Source organism: Sorex araneus, chromosome X, assembly GCF_027595985.1.
Source record: "Sorex araneus isolate mSorAra2 chromosome X, mSorAra2.pri, whole genome shotgun sequence".
NCBI lineage: Eukaryota > Metazoa > Chordata > Mammalia > Eulipotyphla > Soricidae > Sorex > Sorex araneus.
In genome coordinates this window covers 121,047,247-121,065,977 of record NC_073313.1, presented here as the reverse complement: position 1 = coordinate 121,065,977, position 18,731 = coordinate 121,047,247, and the positions used below count along the sequence as shown (strand labels likewise).

Here is an 18,731-nt window from a genome sequence, read left to right as displayed (position 1 = left end):
ACTGTCTCTGTGTGTCTATTCGTGTCTGCCGCTCAGTGTGTGAAAATAGGTTTATATTTGTACGTGTTTCTGTGTCTGTTTATATGTGTGTGCTATGCCTGTGCTCATGTGTGCAGATGTATGTTTATGGGTGTGTGTGCATGTGTATCTGTCTATATGTCTGTGTGTCTCTCTGTCTACATGTCTGTGAGTGACCATGTGTGCGCGTATGTGTGTTTATCTGTGTATATGTCTGTGAGTCAGTGTCTGTCTATGCATATGCCTGTGTGTTTACATGTGTATTTATCTCTGTGTGCCGGTGTATGTCTGTGCATATGTCTATGTATGCAGGTGCACTTGTACATTTCTGTGTGTGTCTGATTCTGTGTGTCTAATCAGTTCTGTGTGCATGTGTGTGTTTGTATATATCTGTGGGCATGTATGTGTGTTTCTGTGAACGTGTTTCTGTTTCTGTATATGTCTCTGTAAATGTGGGTGTGTGTCTGTGTATATGTCTATGTGTGACTGTGTAAGCTCGCGTGTTGATCTATGTTTGATCTATGTGACTATAGGTCTGTGTGTTCACATGTGTATATGACTGTGCCTGTGTATGTGCACTGGTGGGCATCAATTTATGTGTCTGTGTATCTGTGTGTATCTGTGTATTCTTCTGTGTATCTGAGTATGTTTGTGTCTATATCTTTGTGTGTACGTGATTATTTCTATATGTGTGGGCATGCGTCTGCGTGTCTGTATATATCTCTGTGTGCACTGTTGTTGTATTTCCCTCTGTGAGTGTGTACCTGTGTTTCTGAATAAATGTCTATTGTGTGTCTAAGTCTGTGTGCATGTCTAATGTCTATGTGTACATGTGACTTGTGTGTCTGTATATATGTCTTGTGTTTTTGTGTGCATTGGGTGCATGTCTTGGCACATGTCTGCGTGTCTTTGAGTGTGCATGTGTGTGCTATTTGTGTATACGTCTATGTATATCTGTGTGTCTTGTGTGCATGTGTCTGTGTCTGTGTGTCTATGTGTGTGACTGTGTATGTCTGTGTGTGAATCTGTCTGTACATGTGAGTATGGGTTTGTGTATTTGTCTGTGGTTGGGTGCCTCAGTGTATAGGTGTGTATCTGTGCATTTGTGTCTATATATGTTTGTGTGTGTCTTTGTACACCTATTTGTGTTTAGGTATATGATCACGTGTGTCTATGTATATGCCTTGTGTCTTTTTATATCGCTATGTATATTTGTGTATATGTCTGTGTGTAACTATATATATGTGTGTATATCTTTTGCATGTGTGCTGTGTATGTCTCTCTGTGTCTTTTTATATGCCTGTGTGTGTCCATGTGTATGTCTCTGTATATGTTTGTGTATCTCTGTGTGTGCATATAGGTGTGTCTGTGTATTTGTATCCGTCTATATGTCTGTTTATGTCTCTGTATATATCAGTGTGTTTGTGTGTCTGTGCGCTTAAGTGTCTAAGTATATTTCCGTTTGTGTCTGTGCATCTGTGTGTATGTGTATCTTTGTGTCTCAGTCTGTATATATGCCTGTGTGCATGTGAGAGTCTTTGTGCATGATTTTGTGTATCTATGTATATGTCCCTGTTGCTATGTATGTCTGTGTGTCTATGTACATATCTGTGGTTCGTGTGTATGCCTGTGTATACACACAAACATCTGTGTCTACATATGTATTTTTATGTTTCTCTGTATCTGTGTGATAGACGTGTGTCTATGTCTGTATGTCTGTGTGTCTGCATATTTCTGTGTCTGTGTCTGTTCATCTGTGTCTACGTATGTATTTTTATGTTTCTCTGTATCTGTGTGATAGACGTGTGTCTATGTCTGTATGTCTGTGTGTCTGCATATTTCTGTGTCTGTGTCTGTTCATCTGTGTCTACGTACATATTTTTATGTTTCTCTGTATCTGTGTGATAGATATGTGTCTATGTCTATGTCTGTGTGTCTGCATATTTCTGTGTCTGTGTGCACATTTGTGTAAGTCTCTGTATATGTGTGTTGTGTCTGTGTGAGTGCATGTTGGAATATAGCTGTATGTATGTGTCTGTGTGAATCTGTGAGTCTGTGTATGCATATATTTGTTTCTGTATATGTCTGTGTGTAGCTCTGTGTGCATGTATTTCTGTATATACATGTCTGTGTGGCTTGTGTTTATGTCTGTGTCTATAGGTTTGTGTGTCTGTTTATGCCTCCATGTGCATGTGTGTTCATTATGTTTCTGTAATCTGTTTTTCATTATATGTGAGCATGTGTACTGCATATGTATGTCTGTGTAACTCTGTGTGTCTATCGATATATCTTTGTGTTGTGTGTGTCCGTATCTCTGTAAGTATGTGTGTGTCTGTATATGTTTGTGTGTGTGTCTCTGTGTGTCTTCATATATATGTGTATCTGTATACGTCTGTCTGTTGTGGGCATGTCTGTTTAAAAATCTGTGTTGTAATTGTGTTTGTACATGTGAGTGTGTCTGTGTACAAGTCTGTGGACCTGTCTGCATGAGTCTTTGTGTATATGTCTGTGTTTGTGTCTGTGTGCTTTTGTGTCTGTGTATATAGCTGTGTATATCGCTACGTGTACATATTTCTGTGTGTCTCTGTGTCTGTCATTGTGTTTGTGTGTCTATATATCTGTGAATCTCTATCTTTTATATGTCTGCGTGTGTGCATGTGTGTCTGTATATACGTCTGTGTATATGGCTCGTGTGTTTGTGTCTATATGTATTGTCTGTCATTTCTGTGCGTGCAGGTGTGAAAAGTGTGTGACTTTGTCTTTGTGTGTGCGTGCAAATGTGTGTCTGTGTTTGTGTGTCTGTATGAGTGCATGTGTGTCTGTGTGTGCATGTCGGTGTGAATCTGTGTATATGTGTATCTTTGTCTATGTAGTCTGTGCTGTATATACATGTGCGTATCTGTGTATATGTGTGTGCATGTGAGTGTATGTCTCTACATGTGGGTTTCTGTGTACCTGTGTGCTTACGTGTGTGTATAACTGTGTCAATATATGTGTATGTGTTCATATGGGTGTATGTCTGTATGTGTGTGTATTTTATGTGCACGTGTATGATTTGGGTATATGTGTGTGTCCTTGTAAAGATGTGTCAGTATAATCACAGTCACCTGTGCATCTGTGCATGCCTTTGTATATGTGTGTGTACCGGTGTGTTTAAATGTTTTGTGTGTCCATATGTCTGTGTACTTATATGTGTGCACTTGTGTGTGCCTGTCTATATCTGTGTCTTCATATATGTCTGTGTGCATTTTTCTGTGTGTCTCTATGTTCTGTATGTTATCTGTGTGTCTGTTTCTCTGACTGGGCATGTATTTCTGTATGTCTCTGTGTCTGAGTCTGTGTGTATGTATGACTGTTGTGTGTCTGTTGTGTATGTCTGTGTGTATATCTGTATATGCATGTGGGTTTATATCTGTATATTCGCCTGTGCGTATTTGTATATTTGCCCCTCAGTGTGCATATACCTATGCGTCTCTATTGTGCATGTCTGGGTTTATGTCTGTGTCAGTTTATGTCTGTGTGTGCATGTGTCTCTGTGTGTACCTGTATATATGTCTGTGTTTTCTGGTGTGTTGCACATGTTTATCTGGTTTTCTCTGTGTGCATGTCTGTGTGTGCATGTTTGTCTATGTATATATCTGTATTCTGTGTCTATTATATGAATTAGTGTCCATTTGTGTCTGTGTATGTCTGGGTGTCTACGTTTTTATATCTGTGTGTACATGTGTGTGTCTATGTATATGTTGATGTGTGTCTGTGTGCATGTGGGTGTCTATGAGTCTGTGCTTATATTTCTGTGTTTGCATTTGTGTGTCTGTGCATGTTTAGGCACATGCGTATATGTCTGTGTAATAGCTCTTTGTTGTGTCTGCATTTCGGTTTGTGTCTGTGTATATGTCTGCATAAGTCTCTGTGTGTTTATGTCTGTGCATGTGTCTATGTGTTATTGTGTCTGTGTGACTATGCATACACCTTTGTGTCTGTGTGAATTCCTGTGTCTTGTATATATATCTGTGTCTTTCTGTGTCTGTCTTCATCTGTGTATGGAAGCGTATGTCTGTGTATGTCTCTGCGTGTGCACATGTATGTGTATGTGTATATGCTGTGTCTATCTCTGTCGATCTATATGACTGTGTTTCCATATGTCTGTGTGTGCATTTGTAAGTCTGTGTGCTTGTATGTGGCTGTGAAAATCTCTGTGCGCTTGCATGCGTATGCACCGTGTCTGTGTTTATGTGTGTCTACGTGTCTATGTATATATATACATCTGTATATCTATGCATGTGTCTATACATATTGTGTTTCCATGTGTGCATGTGTGTGTCCGTGTAAATGTGTATGTGTTTCTGCATATATGTGTTGTTTGTTTGGTATCTGTGTGTATACATGTCTGTATCTCTATATTTCAGTGTCACTCCTTGCATTTGGCTGTGTATCTGTTTGTATATTTATGTGTCTATATTTCTGTGTATGTTTGTGTGTTCATGTGTCTGTGCCAACGTATGTGTCAGTGTATATGTTTGTGTCTGTATATTTCCCTGTGTTTGTTTTTGTGCATGACTTATGATTCTCTGTGCCTGTGTGTTTCATGTGTGTTTTCTGTATACATGTCTATAGGCGCATCTGTGTGACTGGGTGTGTTTCTGTCAGTGTGTCTTGTGATTGTGTCTATTCATATATCTGTGTATCTGTTTATGTGTATCTTCATGTATAATGTCTGTCTTTATCTGAGTTTGTTGTGCATGTGTCAGTGTATGTGCCAGGGTGTGTTTCTGTATGTATATTTCTATTTATGTCTGTGTGTGCCGACATGTGAGTCTGTGTGTATCTGTGTTGTCTGTGGATCAACATGTTAGTATGTTTCTGTGTAGGTCCGTGTGACTCTCAGTTTGTGTATGTCTGTGTGCATGCTGTGTCTCTGAATATATATGTCCGTGGGCATGTTTGTCTGTGTGGACATGTGTATTTTTGTGGACATGTGTGTGTACATGTCTATATCTATGTGCATGTATCTGAATATGTCTGTGTGTGGATTTCTGTGTCTGTGTGTCTCCGTGTTGATGTCTACGTGCCTGTGTCTGTGTATATGTGTGCATATGTCTGTGTGTGTGGTGTATGTCTATTGTCTGTGTATTTGTAAATGTGTGTTTGTGTTTACTTGTGTGTATTGTCTGCATATGTCTGTGCTGGTCTTGTTTGTATTTTGTATCTGTGTATATGTCTATGTTGACTGTGTAGATGTCTATGTGCATGTACCTGTTGTCTTGTATATATCTGTGCTCGCATTTGTGTTTGTCTGTGAAAGTCTACATGTGTACATATTTCTCTTGTGTCTGTGCATGTCTGAATGTCTGGGTTTCTGTGTATATGTGTTGTCTATGTTTGTGTATGTGTCTCTCTGTATATGTTTTGTATCTGTGTATATTGCTATTCATATGTGTATATGTCTATATGTATGCATTTGTGTATGTCTACGTCTCTGCATGTGTGTATCGTGTGTAACTGTGCATATGTCTGTGTGTCGTGTATACTACTATGTGTGTATATGTCTGTGTATGCATTTATGATTATGTCTGTATTTGTGTATATGTCTGTGTCCGTGTATATTGATGTGTGCATGTGTATACATCTGTGTGTATGCATTTGTGTATATGTCTGTGTAAATATATGAATGTGTATCTGTGTTTATGTCTGTGTGTCTATACATATTGCTATATGTGTATGTCTATGTGTATGAATCTATGTATATGTCTGTCTGTGCATCTGTATATATGCCTGTGTCCGTGTATATGTCTATGTGTATGCATTTGAGTATGTCTGTGTCAGTGCACGTGTGTATGTGTATGACTGTGTATGTCTTTACCTGCGGATGTTGTATACATGTCTTTGTCATTAGTTCTGCATGTGTGTGTACCTCTGTGTCTCTATATATGTGTGTCTGCAAGCATGTGTGTCTACCAATGTATGTCAGTATAAATGTATTTGGTTGTGTACATGTATAGAACTTTATTTGCGTATATGTCTATGTATGCATGGGTCCTAAGTGTCTATAAATATGTCTCTGTGTATTTGTCTCTGTATATTTGCATGTGTGCAGGTCTGTGTATATGTCTATATGTGTATCTATATCTATGTGTGTATATGTGTATGTTGTGTTTCTGGATATCTGTATATACATACATCTGTGTGTCTGTGAATATATTTTGTGTCTCTGTGTGCACATGTGTGTCTGTGAGTGACTGCACATGTCTGTATGTGACTGTATATGTCTATGTGTGTGCATGTGTGTTCTATTTGTATATCTGGGTAACTATATGTCTGTGTGAGCATGTGCTTGTGTCTGCATATGTGTGCATTGGCATGTATTTGTGTCTGTATATATCTGTGTATATATGTGTGAGCAGATGTGTCAGTGTACATGTCAGTCTCTATATGTGTATGGGTGTTTGAGTGCTTGTGTGTGACTTTGTATTTTAATGTGGGTGTGCATGTGTGTGTCTATGAGGTGTGCATATTTCTATGTGTCTGTGTGTGTCTATGTGTATGTTTGTATGTCTTTCTGGTGATATATTTGTATATGTCTTAAATGTGTGTACATGTGTCTATGTCTATGCAGTTCTGTGTATATTTGTATGCATGTGTGCAAATGTGTCTGTACATACGTCTATATGTGCATAGATGTATCTCTTATACGTCTCTGTGTATGTGTGTGTTTCTACGCATGTGTGTATATATGCCTCTGTGTGTGGGGATGTGTGTGTATGTCTGTGCCTATGTATGATCATGTGTGTGTGTCTGTGTATGTTGTGTGTCTGAGGATCTCTGTGTCTGTGTGTGTGCTAACATGTCTGTATGTAACTGTGTCTGTGTCTATGTGTATATCCGAGTGTGTCTACCTTATGTCTATTCGTGTCTGCTCATATGTTGTATGTCTGTGTCTACATTTGTGTGTCTATATGTGATTGTGTCTGCACATCTTATGTACATATTATGTGTCTCTTAGTGTCTATGTATATGTCTGATTGTCGCTGTGTGTCTCTGTATGTCAGTGTGTCTGTATATATGTCTGTGTGTATATATGTCTTTGTGTCTGTGTATATGTATATAGGCCTGTTTGTGTGTCTTTGTGTTGCACTGGGTGTGTCCTGTGTATGTCTATTTATGTATCTCTGTGTGTATTTGTGTGTATATGTGTTGTCTGTGTGTGCATGTGTGAGCCTGTCTATGCAACTGTATGTCTTCATGTGCACAGGTAGATCTGAGTATATATCTATCTGTGAATGTATCTGTCTATATCTGCCTGAGTTTGTGTAAATGTCTGTCCGTGCATCTTTCTGTGTACATGTCTGAGTGTCTCTGTGCATAATTTTGTCTGTGTTTCGATGTATATATCTGTGTATCTGTGTATCTTTCTGTGTAGACATGTGTATATATCATGTGTGTCTCTGTGATAGGGGTTTGTGCACGTTGTCTGTGTATGCAGTCCATGTCTGTCTGTATGTATGTATATGTCCTTTAGTGTCTGTGTGTGCATGTGGGTGACTATGTATGTCTCTGTGTCTCTAAATGTGTATTTCTTTTATATGTTTGCTGTGTCTGTATGTCGTGTGTTCTGGCTATGTGTCTCTGTCTATATGCATGTATACATGTCTATCATGAATGCATGTCTGAGCGTATGTATGTCTATGTATTCATGTGTTTAGTGCATGTGTATGTCTCTGTCTCTGTGTATGTGCGCATGCATTGGGTGCCTGTGTATATGTCTGTGTGTGTCTGCCTATATGTCTATGTCTGTGTATGTCTAGGTGTGTGCTTGTGTGTGTGTGCATGTCTCTGTGTGTATCCATATACCTGTGTCTGTGTATATTTCTGTGTGTTTCTGTGTGCTTGTGTGTGAACTGTGTCTCTATTTCTGTGTGGGCCTCTGTGCGTATATGTCTGTCTTTGTGTGCCTTTGTATATGTTTGTGTGTTTCTGTGTGTCTGTCTCCTTTTTGTATATGTCTGTGTTTGTGTCTGTCTATATGTTTTCATATCAGTGTATATATCTGTGTGTCTATTCATGCATCTGTGTGTCTATGCAAATATCTCTGTGTGTCTCTGTGTCTGTGTATGACTTTGTGCTTGTGTCTGTGTATATGTCTGAGTATATCTCTCAATGTGCATTTGGGTGTGTGTCTCTGTGCATAAGTGTGCGCATGCAAGTTTTCATCAATTTATGCCCCTATGTTTGTATGTCTGTGTATGTGTGCTTTTGTTTAAATGTCTATATGCATCAGTATGTTTGTGCGTGCATGTGTTAATATCTGTTTGTGACTATGTATATGTCTCTAAGTGAATGCATCTGTCTCTGAGTTTATATATATATGTTTGTGTCTCTGTATCTGTGTATATGAATGTGTATGCATGCATGTGTGTCTGTGTATATGTCTATGTGACTGTGTATACTTGTGTCTGTATACGTCTTTGTGTATGTATCTTTGTGCATGTGTGTCTTTGTCTGTGTCTCTATGTATGTCTGTGTCATGTATGCATCAGTGTCAGTGTATGTTTGATCTTGTACTACATTGTCTGTAAATACCTCTGTGTGTATGTCTGTGTGAGCATTTGTGTGTCTATCTGTAAGTCTGTATGTTTCTGTGTCTCTATGTACATTTCCGTGTGTCTTTTTTGCTTGTGCACATGTGTACATGTGCATATGTTAATGTGTTTATGCATTTATACAAATGTGTTTATATGTCTGTGTGCCTTACTCTTTGTTTACATGTGTGTCTCTGTGTGTGCATGTGTCTCTGGGTACATATCTCTGTGTGCCTCTGTATATGGCTCTGTGTATGTCTCTGTGTGTCTCTGTGTATCAACATGTATGTCTGTGTGTGTGTTTGCATGTGGGTGTGTATCTGTATATTTGGGGGTGTCTCTGTGTATATGTCTGCCTCTCTTTGTGTTCAGATTTGTGCATGTATTGGTATGTGATTATGTATCTTGGTATATATGTGTGGGCTAGAGTAATAGACCAGCGGTAGGGCGTTCACCTTTCATGAGGCCGACCCGTGTTCGATTTCTCTGCCCCTCTCAGAGAGCCCGGAAATCTACCGAGAATATCACACCTGCATGGCAGAGCCTGGCAAGCTACCCGTGGCGTATCCGATATGCCAAAAACAGTAACAATAAGTCCCACAATGAGAGATGTTACTGGTGCCCGCTCAAACAAATCGATGAGCAACGGGATGACAGTGACCGTGACAATGTGTATACGTGTATGTCAATGTGTGTATGTTTGTGTATTTTTGTGTTTTTCTGTGTGTAAATATTTGCTGTCTCATGTACACATGTCTGTATATGGCTGTGTGTATATATGTCTCTGTATTACTTTTTGTGTATGTATGTTTGTATAAATGTGTCTGTGTACATATATGTCTATGTGTGCATGTTTGTGTGTGTTCATTTGTGTCAGTGTACACATGTGTGTCTCTGAATGTCTGTGTGTGCATTTGTGTATCTTCGAATATATGTATCTGTGTTTCTTTGTATGTGTGTATATGTCTGTGTGTGGTATATGTCGGCTATCTATTTGTAAATGTGCATTTGTGTTTACATTTGTGTATTGTCTCCAAATGTCTGTTGTACATGTATTTGTATTTTGTATCTGTGTATATGTCTGTGTTGAGTATGCATATGTCTGTTTATTTGTGTTCATGTGTGTGTCTTATATATACCTGTGTGTCTCTGAGTGTCCGTGTATATGTCTGAGTATGTCTGTGTTCGCATGTGTGTCTCTGCATATGTGAGAATCTATATGTATGTATATTTCTGTTGTGTCTGTGTGACCATGTTTGCATGTCTCTGCTTTTGTGTATACATGTTTACCTATGTTTGAGTATATATGTGTCTCTGTATATGTCTCTGTGTATATTGCTGTGTGTATGTGTATGTCTATGTGTAAGCATATATGTATGTCTGTCTGTGTATCTCTGTGTATGTGTCTGTGTGTGTTCATGTGTCTACCTGTGCATGCTGTATATGTCTGTGTCATTGTGCATATGTGTCTATCTATGTATGTCTAGCCATGCATGTCAGTATACAGTTATTTCATTGTGTGTACATATGTAACCGTGTGTCACTGCATATGTCTGTGACTGTATGTCTGTGTGAGTGCATGTGTGTGTTTCATTTGTATCTGAGTATCTGAGTATGTGTATGTCTATGTGAGCATGTACTTGTGTCTGTATATGTGTCTGCGTGCATGTGCACATATGTTTGTATATTTCTCTGTATGTATGAGTAGATGTGTGTCTATATGTATGTGTGTGTACATTGAATTGTGTACTTGTGTCTAACTTTGTGTTTGTGTGTATGCATGTGTGTGTCTATGCATATGTGTATATATATTTCTATGTGTTCCATATATGTCTGTGTGTGCATGTGTTTGTACCTGTGTTTCTGTGGATATGTCTGTGTTTGGGCTAGAGCGATAGAATTGTGGGTAGGGCATTTGCCTTGCACGCAGCTGACCCTGGTTCAATTCCTCTGCCCTCTCAAAGAGTCCGGCAAGCTACCAAGAGAATCCCGCTTGCACGACAGAGACTGGCAAACTACCTGTGGCATATTCAATATGCTAAAAATAGTAGCAACAAGTCTGACCATGGAAACGTTACTGGTGCCCGCTCGAGCAAATCGATGAGCAATGGATGACAGTGATGTCTGTGTTTGTATTAGTGTGCATGTGTCTGTGTCTCTGTATTTCTGTGTGTCCATCTCTTGAGGAAAAAAGAGATGTTTCTACCTACCTCTTGAGTCAAGGCAGGAGGAGAAAGATTCCTTCAGGGGACCCAAAGGCCTGGGCTCCCGTGACAAGGAAACGGCTGCCTCTTTTCTCAACACTCCAGCATGAGTGAGCCTGCAGTCGCGGGAGAATGCATGGAGACTCTGGCGCACAGACCCCACTGCGAGGAAGGGACACAGCACACAGCTTATAGAGCAGCTCAGAAGACACAGTCAAGTGTATAGCTCGGACCAGGGCCGAGCCGCAGGACAGTGGGGATGGTGTCTCTCTGTTCCACGTGCAACGCAACGGACCCAGGTTCAATCCCCAACAACCCCCAGGGCCCCTGCCTCTCCCAGAGTGACTCCTGAGCAGAGCCAACAGTAAGCCCTGACCACCACAACATGTGCACAAAAAACCCTGAAATATTAATAATATCAAAATGTGCAAATCATTCTTTAAAATCAACGTGCAAGATTGTAAAATGGAGCCTAAATTCAGACTAGTCTCTCTTATTTATATGTCTGTGTGTAAGTGTGCATACACCTCGGTATGTGTTTTTGTATGTCTCTGTGTACATGTGTGCCTGTGTGAGTCTGTTTGTGTGTGCATGTGTGTCTTTGTATATGTCTATGTAAGTGCATGTGTTTGTATCTCTGTATGTGTCGATGTATGTGTGCATCAAGAGCCCGTGTGTATATATCTATTACCTGTATATCCGTGTTCTTACTCTGTTGTAACGGGTGTATGTCTGTGTGTCTGTGTGTCTGTGTCTTCACATATGACTGTGTGTGTATTTGTGTGTGCATTGGGGGTTTGTGTGTATATATTTGCATGTCTGTGTGTTTCTATGTCTATGTCTGTGTCTACCTGTGTATATATCTGTGTGCTTGTGTGTTTGCGTATGTGTGTCTATGTACATGCCTGTATATGTTAGTGTCATTGTGGTTGTTAGTCTATGTATATGTGTAGTGTCTGTAAGTATGTCTGCGTTTTGGGAGTCTATGTGGCTATCAGTGTATGTCCGTATACATGTGTGTCTGTGTGTATTTAGTCACTGTATATGTCTGTGTCTGCACATGTGTCTGTAAACATGCACGTGACTGTATATGTCTCGTGTGTGTACATGTTGTGATTGTGGTAAAAGTTCGTGTTGTGACTGTGTTGCATATGAATGTGTGTGTATATGTCTGTGTCAGCCTGTATTTTTGTGTGATTATGTGTATGTCTTGGTATAGGCCTGTGTAGAGATGTTTGCATTAGGTGTATTTATGAATGTTGTATGTCTAGGCCTGTGTGTGTCTGTGTATAACTGTGTTCTTGTGTGTGTGCATATGTGTGTGTCTATGTATAGCCTGTGTCTCCATGTATGTATCACTGTGTCCGTCAATGTCAAGAGTGTGTGTCAGTGGTGTGCACATGTGTCTGTGTACACATCTGTGTGTGCAAACATTTCTGTGCACATACATGCAGCTGTTTATATATCTGTGTGTCTATGTATATGTCTCTGTGTGTGTCCATGTTGTGATTCTGTGTATAAGTCCGTGTTGTGACTGTGTTGTAGGAGAGTGTGTCTGTGTATATGTGTGAATCTTTGGGAATGAATATGTATGTCCTGGTATATGTCTGTGTATATCTGTGTGTGCACTGGATGTGTCTGTTTATATATATTTGTGTGTGTGTGTTTGTCTATATGTCAGTGTTTCAGTGTATATGTACATGTGGGTCTGTGTATATGTCTGTGTCAAAGTATCTATGTATATATGTGATTTTGCATCTTTGTATATATCTGTGTGAATTTGAGTCATTGTGTTGTGTGAGCATATACATATCTGTATAGTGTGCATGTATATGTATATGTGTTTATCTGTGAGCATGTGTACCTCTGCATGTGTCTGTGTGTCTGAGTGCAAGCACGTGTTTGTCTTTGTATATGCCTGTGTATCTGTATGTTCATAGGGTGCATCTGTGTATATATATATACATATATATATATATATTTGTGCATCATTCTATGTAGGATAACATGGGGTTTGTCCTTTTAGCCTTGCCTTAGGGAACATAGTTTACCTTAAAGCAATGTCCTTTCTGTATGGACACAGGAAGACAATATTGTGCTTGTAACTTGGGGGTTAATTGACTCCAATATTTACTCCTGGGCATCTGCTTTCCTAGCACCCCAAAGCAGGATCCCGATGAGGGACAGGACGGATCCAGGGCAAGTGGTGAGTTATGTGCTACCCTGGCATCGAAATGGGCCAGGCCAAAGCAGCGCCACAATACTCAACTATAAGTTGAGGGCATGATCATGGACAATGCTGTCATGATCCAAAAGTAACGAGATGAGATTAGGATCCTGTTGGGGTTAGGAAGATTAACCTGGCCTGAGGACTGTGGTCTGGAGATGCGCTCAGGAAAAACCAAACTTTATATATCTTACTGTGCTCCTACAGAATGACATTGCTAGAAATATTAGAAGTAGATTTACTATAACTATTTAAGTAGATTACTAGCTCACACCCTGATACACCCTTGTTTGGACCCCCACCCTTGAATGGATCTCCTTAGATGAGATTTCCTTAGATGAGATTTTGTTAATCTCCTCAAAAAATGGTCTTACCCTTCTTTGTTGATTTGTTGATGTTAAACTCACCTTTGTGTCACCACCCTACGTAATTTGCTATATCAACTAAGACTGTGGGGCACTGAGGGAAGATAGAAGAGACGGGATAGGAGAAAGAAGACAAGGGAGACAGAGGAAGAAGGAGACAGAAGAAGAAGAAGACAGAAGACACAGAGAGGCAGAGGCAGAGAGGCAGAGGCAGAGAGGCAGAGGCAGAGAGGCAGACGCAGAGGCAGGCGCAGAGAGACAGGCACAGAGAGACAGGTGCAGAGAGACAGGCTCAGAGAGACAGACGCAGAGAGACAGACGCAAGAGAGCACAGTGGCACACACATAAGCAGAGCACAAAGTGAAAGAAGTGAGAGCAAGCAGGACAGAAAGGGGAATATTAGAAGATCCAGAGAGAGATCGAGAACGGGGAGGCCAACCAGCTTGGCTCATTTCCTTCCTTCGCCTGCCTCATTATCGCCATCAATCTTCCCAGGGTGGGGTAAGCAGCTGGAGACTACTGAATGCGGGCAGCAGGAGACATAGAGCCCCGCTGGGCCCTCTTCTCTCTTTTGTGTTTTTACACAATTCTATATGTCTGTCTCTATGTATATCTCTGTCATTGTCTCTGTGTGTTTATTAATGTATGTGCGTGCCTTTGTTTCTATATGTGTATCTGTATATATCTTTGTGTTTGTACTGTTTCTGCATGAGTTTGTACTATGTATGTGTTGTATGTTTGTGTATCTGTATATGTCTGTGTGTAAATATGTCTATGCACATGGGTCTGTGTCTATGAATATGTCTATAAGTGTCTGTGAAATTATGTATGTGTCTTAGTATATGTCTGTGCGTATATCTGTGTGCACTGGGTGTGTCTTTGTATATATGTTGTATGCCTATTTGTGTTTGTCTATATATCTGTGTCTGTGTATATATGTGTATATGTCATCTGTGCCATATATGCACATGTGTGTCCTCTCTGTATATGTCTATGTCTGTCTGTCTTATGTGTGTCCATATGTGTGTGTCTTTGTGTCTGTGTATGTCTGGTGTGTCTGTGTGTCTCTGTGTACGCATGTGTGTGTCTATGTATATGCCTGTGTGTGCATATGTCACTGCACATGTGTATCTGTTTATATGTATCTGAGTCTCTGTGTGTGATTATGTGTCTTTGTACATGCATGTGTGTACCTGTGTATTCACTGGTTGTCTGAGTATATTTGTGTGTCTATGTGTGTGTCCATGTCTTTGTATGTCTGTGTATATGTATACGTCTGTGTCGCTATATCTGCACACATATATAAATATATATGTTTCTACTGTGTATATGTGTCTTTGTGTGCCTTTGTGTCTGTCAGAGTGCGTGCATGTGTGTATGGATGTCTCTGTCTGTGTATATGGCTATTTTTGTCTGTGTGTGTGTGTGCATGTTGTGAGTCCATACAAAAATCTGTTTTAATGTGTGGCATGTGTCTATAACAGTCTGTTTATCTGTGTGTGATTATGTGTGTTTCTTGGCATATGTCTGTGTGTACCTCTGTGTGCATGTGTCGGTGCATATGTGTACATCTGTGTTCATGTCTATGCTCATGTTGTGAGTCTGTGTATAAGACCATGTTGTGATTGTGTTGCATGTGGGTGTGCGTCTATGTATGTCTGTGTGATACTATGTGTGTATATCTGTCAATGCATCATGATGTGTGTATTGGAATTATGGTTATGTATCTGTGTATACAATGGGTGTGCCTGTGTGTATATATTAGTGTGTCTATATATGTGTCTGTATGTCTCTGTATATTTTGTGTATATATCTGTGCATAGCCGTGTCATTGTGTCTTTGAACCTATGTATATATATGTGTCTGTGTCTATGTATATGTGTCCATCTTTGTCTTTGTATCGGTGTTAATGTGCACATGTATTTCTATGCATCTGTGTGTGCACATATGTTGGTATATACATATGTTGGTGTGCATGTGTATGTGGCAGTCCATGTCTGTGTGTGACTGTGTATATATCTGTGTCTGTGAGCACGCATGCTGTGAGTCTGTGCACAAATCCGTGTTGTAACTGTGTGCCATGGGAGTATGTGTATGTATCTGTGTCCTTGTCTTTGTGTCTCTGTGTTGGTGTGTGCGAGTGTGATTCTGTGCATGTCTGTGTGTGCATGCGTGTGTCTGTATATGTCTGTGTGTGCACATGTGTTGGTGCGCATGTGTATGTGGCTATGTCTCTGTGTGTCTGTGTATATGTTTTTGTGTTTGTGTGTGTTCATGTTGTGAGTCTGTGCATAAGTCCATGCTGTGACTGTATGGCATGAGAGTGTGTCTGTGTATATGTCTGTTTGAGTCTCCGTGTGTATCTGTGTGTGATTATGTCTCTTAGTATGCCTGTTTTTCTTTGTGTGCATTAGGTATGTCTGTGAATATGTTTTGTGTGCCTATATGGACTTGTCTATGTGTGGTTCTGTGTATATGTCATTGTGTCTGGGAGTCAATGTGGATATGTATGTCTTTTGTCTGTGTGTATGTCCATGTGTGTCTTTATGTGAATCGGTCTCCGTGTTTCAGTTTGTACTCATGTGTCTGTATATGTGTCTGTATGTGCAATTCTGTTTTTTCTGTGTATATAACTGTGTATGCATATGTGTCTGTACATGTGTCTGTATATATGTCTATTTGTGTCTGTACGCATGTTGAGAGTATATGTCTCTACTTATGTGTATGCGGATGTGTCTGTGTGTGCCAGTGAATATTTCTGTGTATGTCTTCCTGTGTCTATGTGTCTGTGTCAGTGTGTGTGCATGTATATCTTTGTGTCTCTGTGTGTGCATGTATTTCTGTGAATATACCTGTGTGCATACACATCTGTCTGTGTGCATGTGTGTCTGTGTATAAGTCTGTGCATCTGTGTGTATGTCTAATTGTGCCTGTGTGTGCCTCTGTGTCTGTGTATATCTGTGTGTTTGTATATGTATGTATGTACATGTGTGTGTCAGTGTGTGTGCGCATGTGGATGTGTGTTTGTGGATATCTGTGTTTCTCTCCGTTACTGTGACTGTATATATATATATGTGTGTGTGTGAGAGCATGTATGTTTATCTATATATATATGTTTGGTGTGTCTGTGTGCATGTGTATTGATCTGTATGTGCCATCTATGTATGTCTGTGTATATATCTGTGTGCATTTCTGTATATCTATCCATATATCTCTGTGTCTATGTGCAGAGTTGCATCTGTGTATTTACGTATGCCTGTGTATGTCTCTATGTGTATCTCTGTGTCTGTGTGGCAATATGTCTGTGTGCCTATGTCTGCATGTGTGTTTATATCTGGGTATATTCCTGTGTTTGTGTATCTATCTATATGTATCTGTTGTGGGTCTCTGTGAGTGCATATGTATTTGTGTCTGTGTATAGTTCTTTCTCTGTATCTATTTGTGTTTTTATGTCTTTGTATCCTGTCTGTGTGCATGTATGGTGTCTATGTATGTTTGTGTATGTGTGTTTATGTTTCTGTGTGTGCATTTATGTGTCTGTGTGTGCATGTGTTTTTCTGTGCAAATGTGTGTCTATCTGTGTGTTCATGTGTCCGTTTATGTGTCTCTGCGTGTGTATATGTGCTTCTATACATCTGTGTCTTTATGTGCATGTTTCATAGTGCATGTGTCTCTGTGTGCATAAGTGTCACTGTGTATATGTCTGTGTGTGTGCATGTGGGCTGTGTATGTGTTTGTGTGTGTTTGTTTGTGTGCATGTGTGTGCATCTGTGTGTTTATGTCTCGTGTATGTATATATCTGTGTGTCTGTGCGTATGCTATGTCTGTGCTTTCTGTCTGTGTATCTGTGTATGCATGTTTTTGTTTCTGTGTATATGTCTCTGTGTGTGTCTGTGTGGTTTCTGTGTTCTGTCTATGTCTTGATGTATGTCTGTGGCTATGTGTGTGGGAAGAGGGTGGCAACTCTGTACAATCTCTGCAGAAGAGTCCCCAGAGTGGGGCAGAGAGGTGGGTGTGGTCAGTGTGCTCCAGTCAGAGCTGCAAATGGACGGAGGGTAGGGACACTGTCCCCGAGCTTACCAGCAGCACAGACACCATGCCAAGGCTGGGTTCCACCACACACGTGTGTTCCAGGGCCGCTGTGGTGGTCATTTGGACGATGACGGTGCGACCTTCACCTCTGCTGCTCAGCGCCTGCATGCAAAGGGCAAGGCCTCAAGGGCTGCATCCCTTCCACCCTGTATGGGACACAGTGAGTCTGTGTATATGTTTGTACTTTGTCTGTGTGTGTGCATCTGAGTATGTGTTTGAGTATATCTCTGTGTGTACATGTGTGTGTATGCATGTTTGTGAGTGTTCAAGCAGTGTCTTTGTATGTCTGTGTCTATGTATATGTGTGTGTCTGCGTGATCATGTCTATGTGTCTATGTATATATCTGCATGTCTGTGTGTCTCTGTATGTCTATGTCTCTGTGCATATGTGTATTATTTTGTGAATATGTCTGTTATTTCTGTGTGTATGTGCATGTGTCTGTGTGTCCAGGTAAATATCTGTGTCTTTGTGTTCATTCATGTATAACTACATATTCATGAGTGTGTCTGTGTTTCTATGGTTACCTGTGTCAGTGAATGTCTGTGTGTGTCTGTGTATATTTGTGTGTCAGAGTCTGTGTGTATATGTCTAATGTTTGCACATGTGTGTGAATGAAGGTGTGCTGTGTATATGTATGTAAATGTGTGTCTGTGTATGTGTTTGTGTCTGTATATATCTATGTCTTGTATTTACACTATGCATGTCTGCATATATATCTGTGTGCCTCTGTATATGTGCATGTGTGTCTGAGTCTGTGCATTTGTTGTATATGAATGTCTACATCTGTAAATGTATGTTTCTATGTTTACATTTGTGTGCCTGTGCATGTGGGTGTTTGTGCATGTTTTGTGAGTCTGTGTATATGTGTGTATCCGTGGATAAGTCTGTGTGTCTGTGTGTGCATTTGTGTGCCTGTGTGTTGGAATATTTCCCCTTTTCCAGCTGCCTTCTGGAGTTTTGTCACAGAAACCTTTTGTCACAGAAACCTAGCTGATCTTTGACCCCGCAGATCTAAGGTGCTAGCCAGGTTTGATTTGACATTGTAGATTCCAGGCTGCAGCCCAGCCTGGTCTTTGGGATGTAAATCCGAGTGCTTTCAGCCCAAAGAAGGCTTCCCTTTTGTTTTTGTATCTTCTTTCCGGGGGCCTAGATTAGCAAGCCTGCAGATACAAGAGAATTATGTTGCCTCAATGTTCTTCCTGTAAGATCTTTTGGTGCTTTTGGTGACGTCAATGTATTGCGCCC

General features: G+C 40.2%; 2 protein-coding genes across 7 annotated transcripts in view; one reads left to right on the top strand and one right to left on the bottom strand.

The window, feature by feature from the left end:
* The window catches only part of LOC101549703 (patatin-like phospholipase domain-containing protein 4), a 134,713-nt gene that overhangs the window by 78,187 nt on the left and 37,795 nt on the right, over positions 1-18,731 (top strand). The window lies entirely within an intron of this gene.
* LOC129400157 (uncharacterized) overlaps positions 1-18,731 on the bottom strand; it is an 80,716-nt gene that overhangs the window by 27,963 nt on the left and 34,022 nt on the right. For 2 of the 6 annotated variants that reach the window (XR_008627481.1, XR_008627485.1), the window contains one exon: positions 17,474-17,587. The exons of 1 other annotated variant lie outside the window; for it this stretch is intronic. Coding sequence is in view for 1 of the 5 variants with exons in the window: in XM_055123548.1 (XP_054979523.1) it covers positions 10,808-10,963 (156 nt within the window). In the remaining 4 variants the exon portion in view is untranslated. Of the gene's footprint in view, positions 1-10,807; positions 10,964-17,473; positions 17,588-18,731 lie in introns of all 6 variants that reach the window. 3 more of the 6 variants (XR_008627482.1, XM_055123548.1, XR_008627484.1) reach the window with 2 other exon arrangements.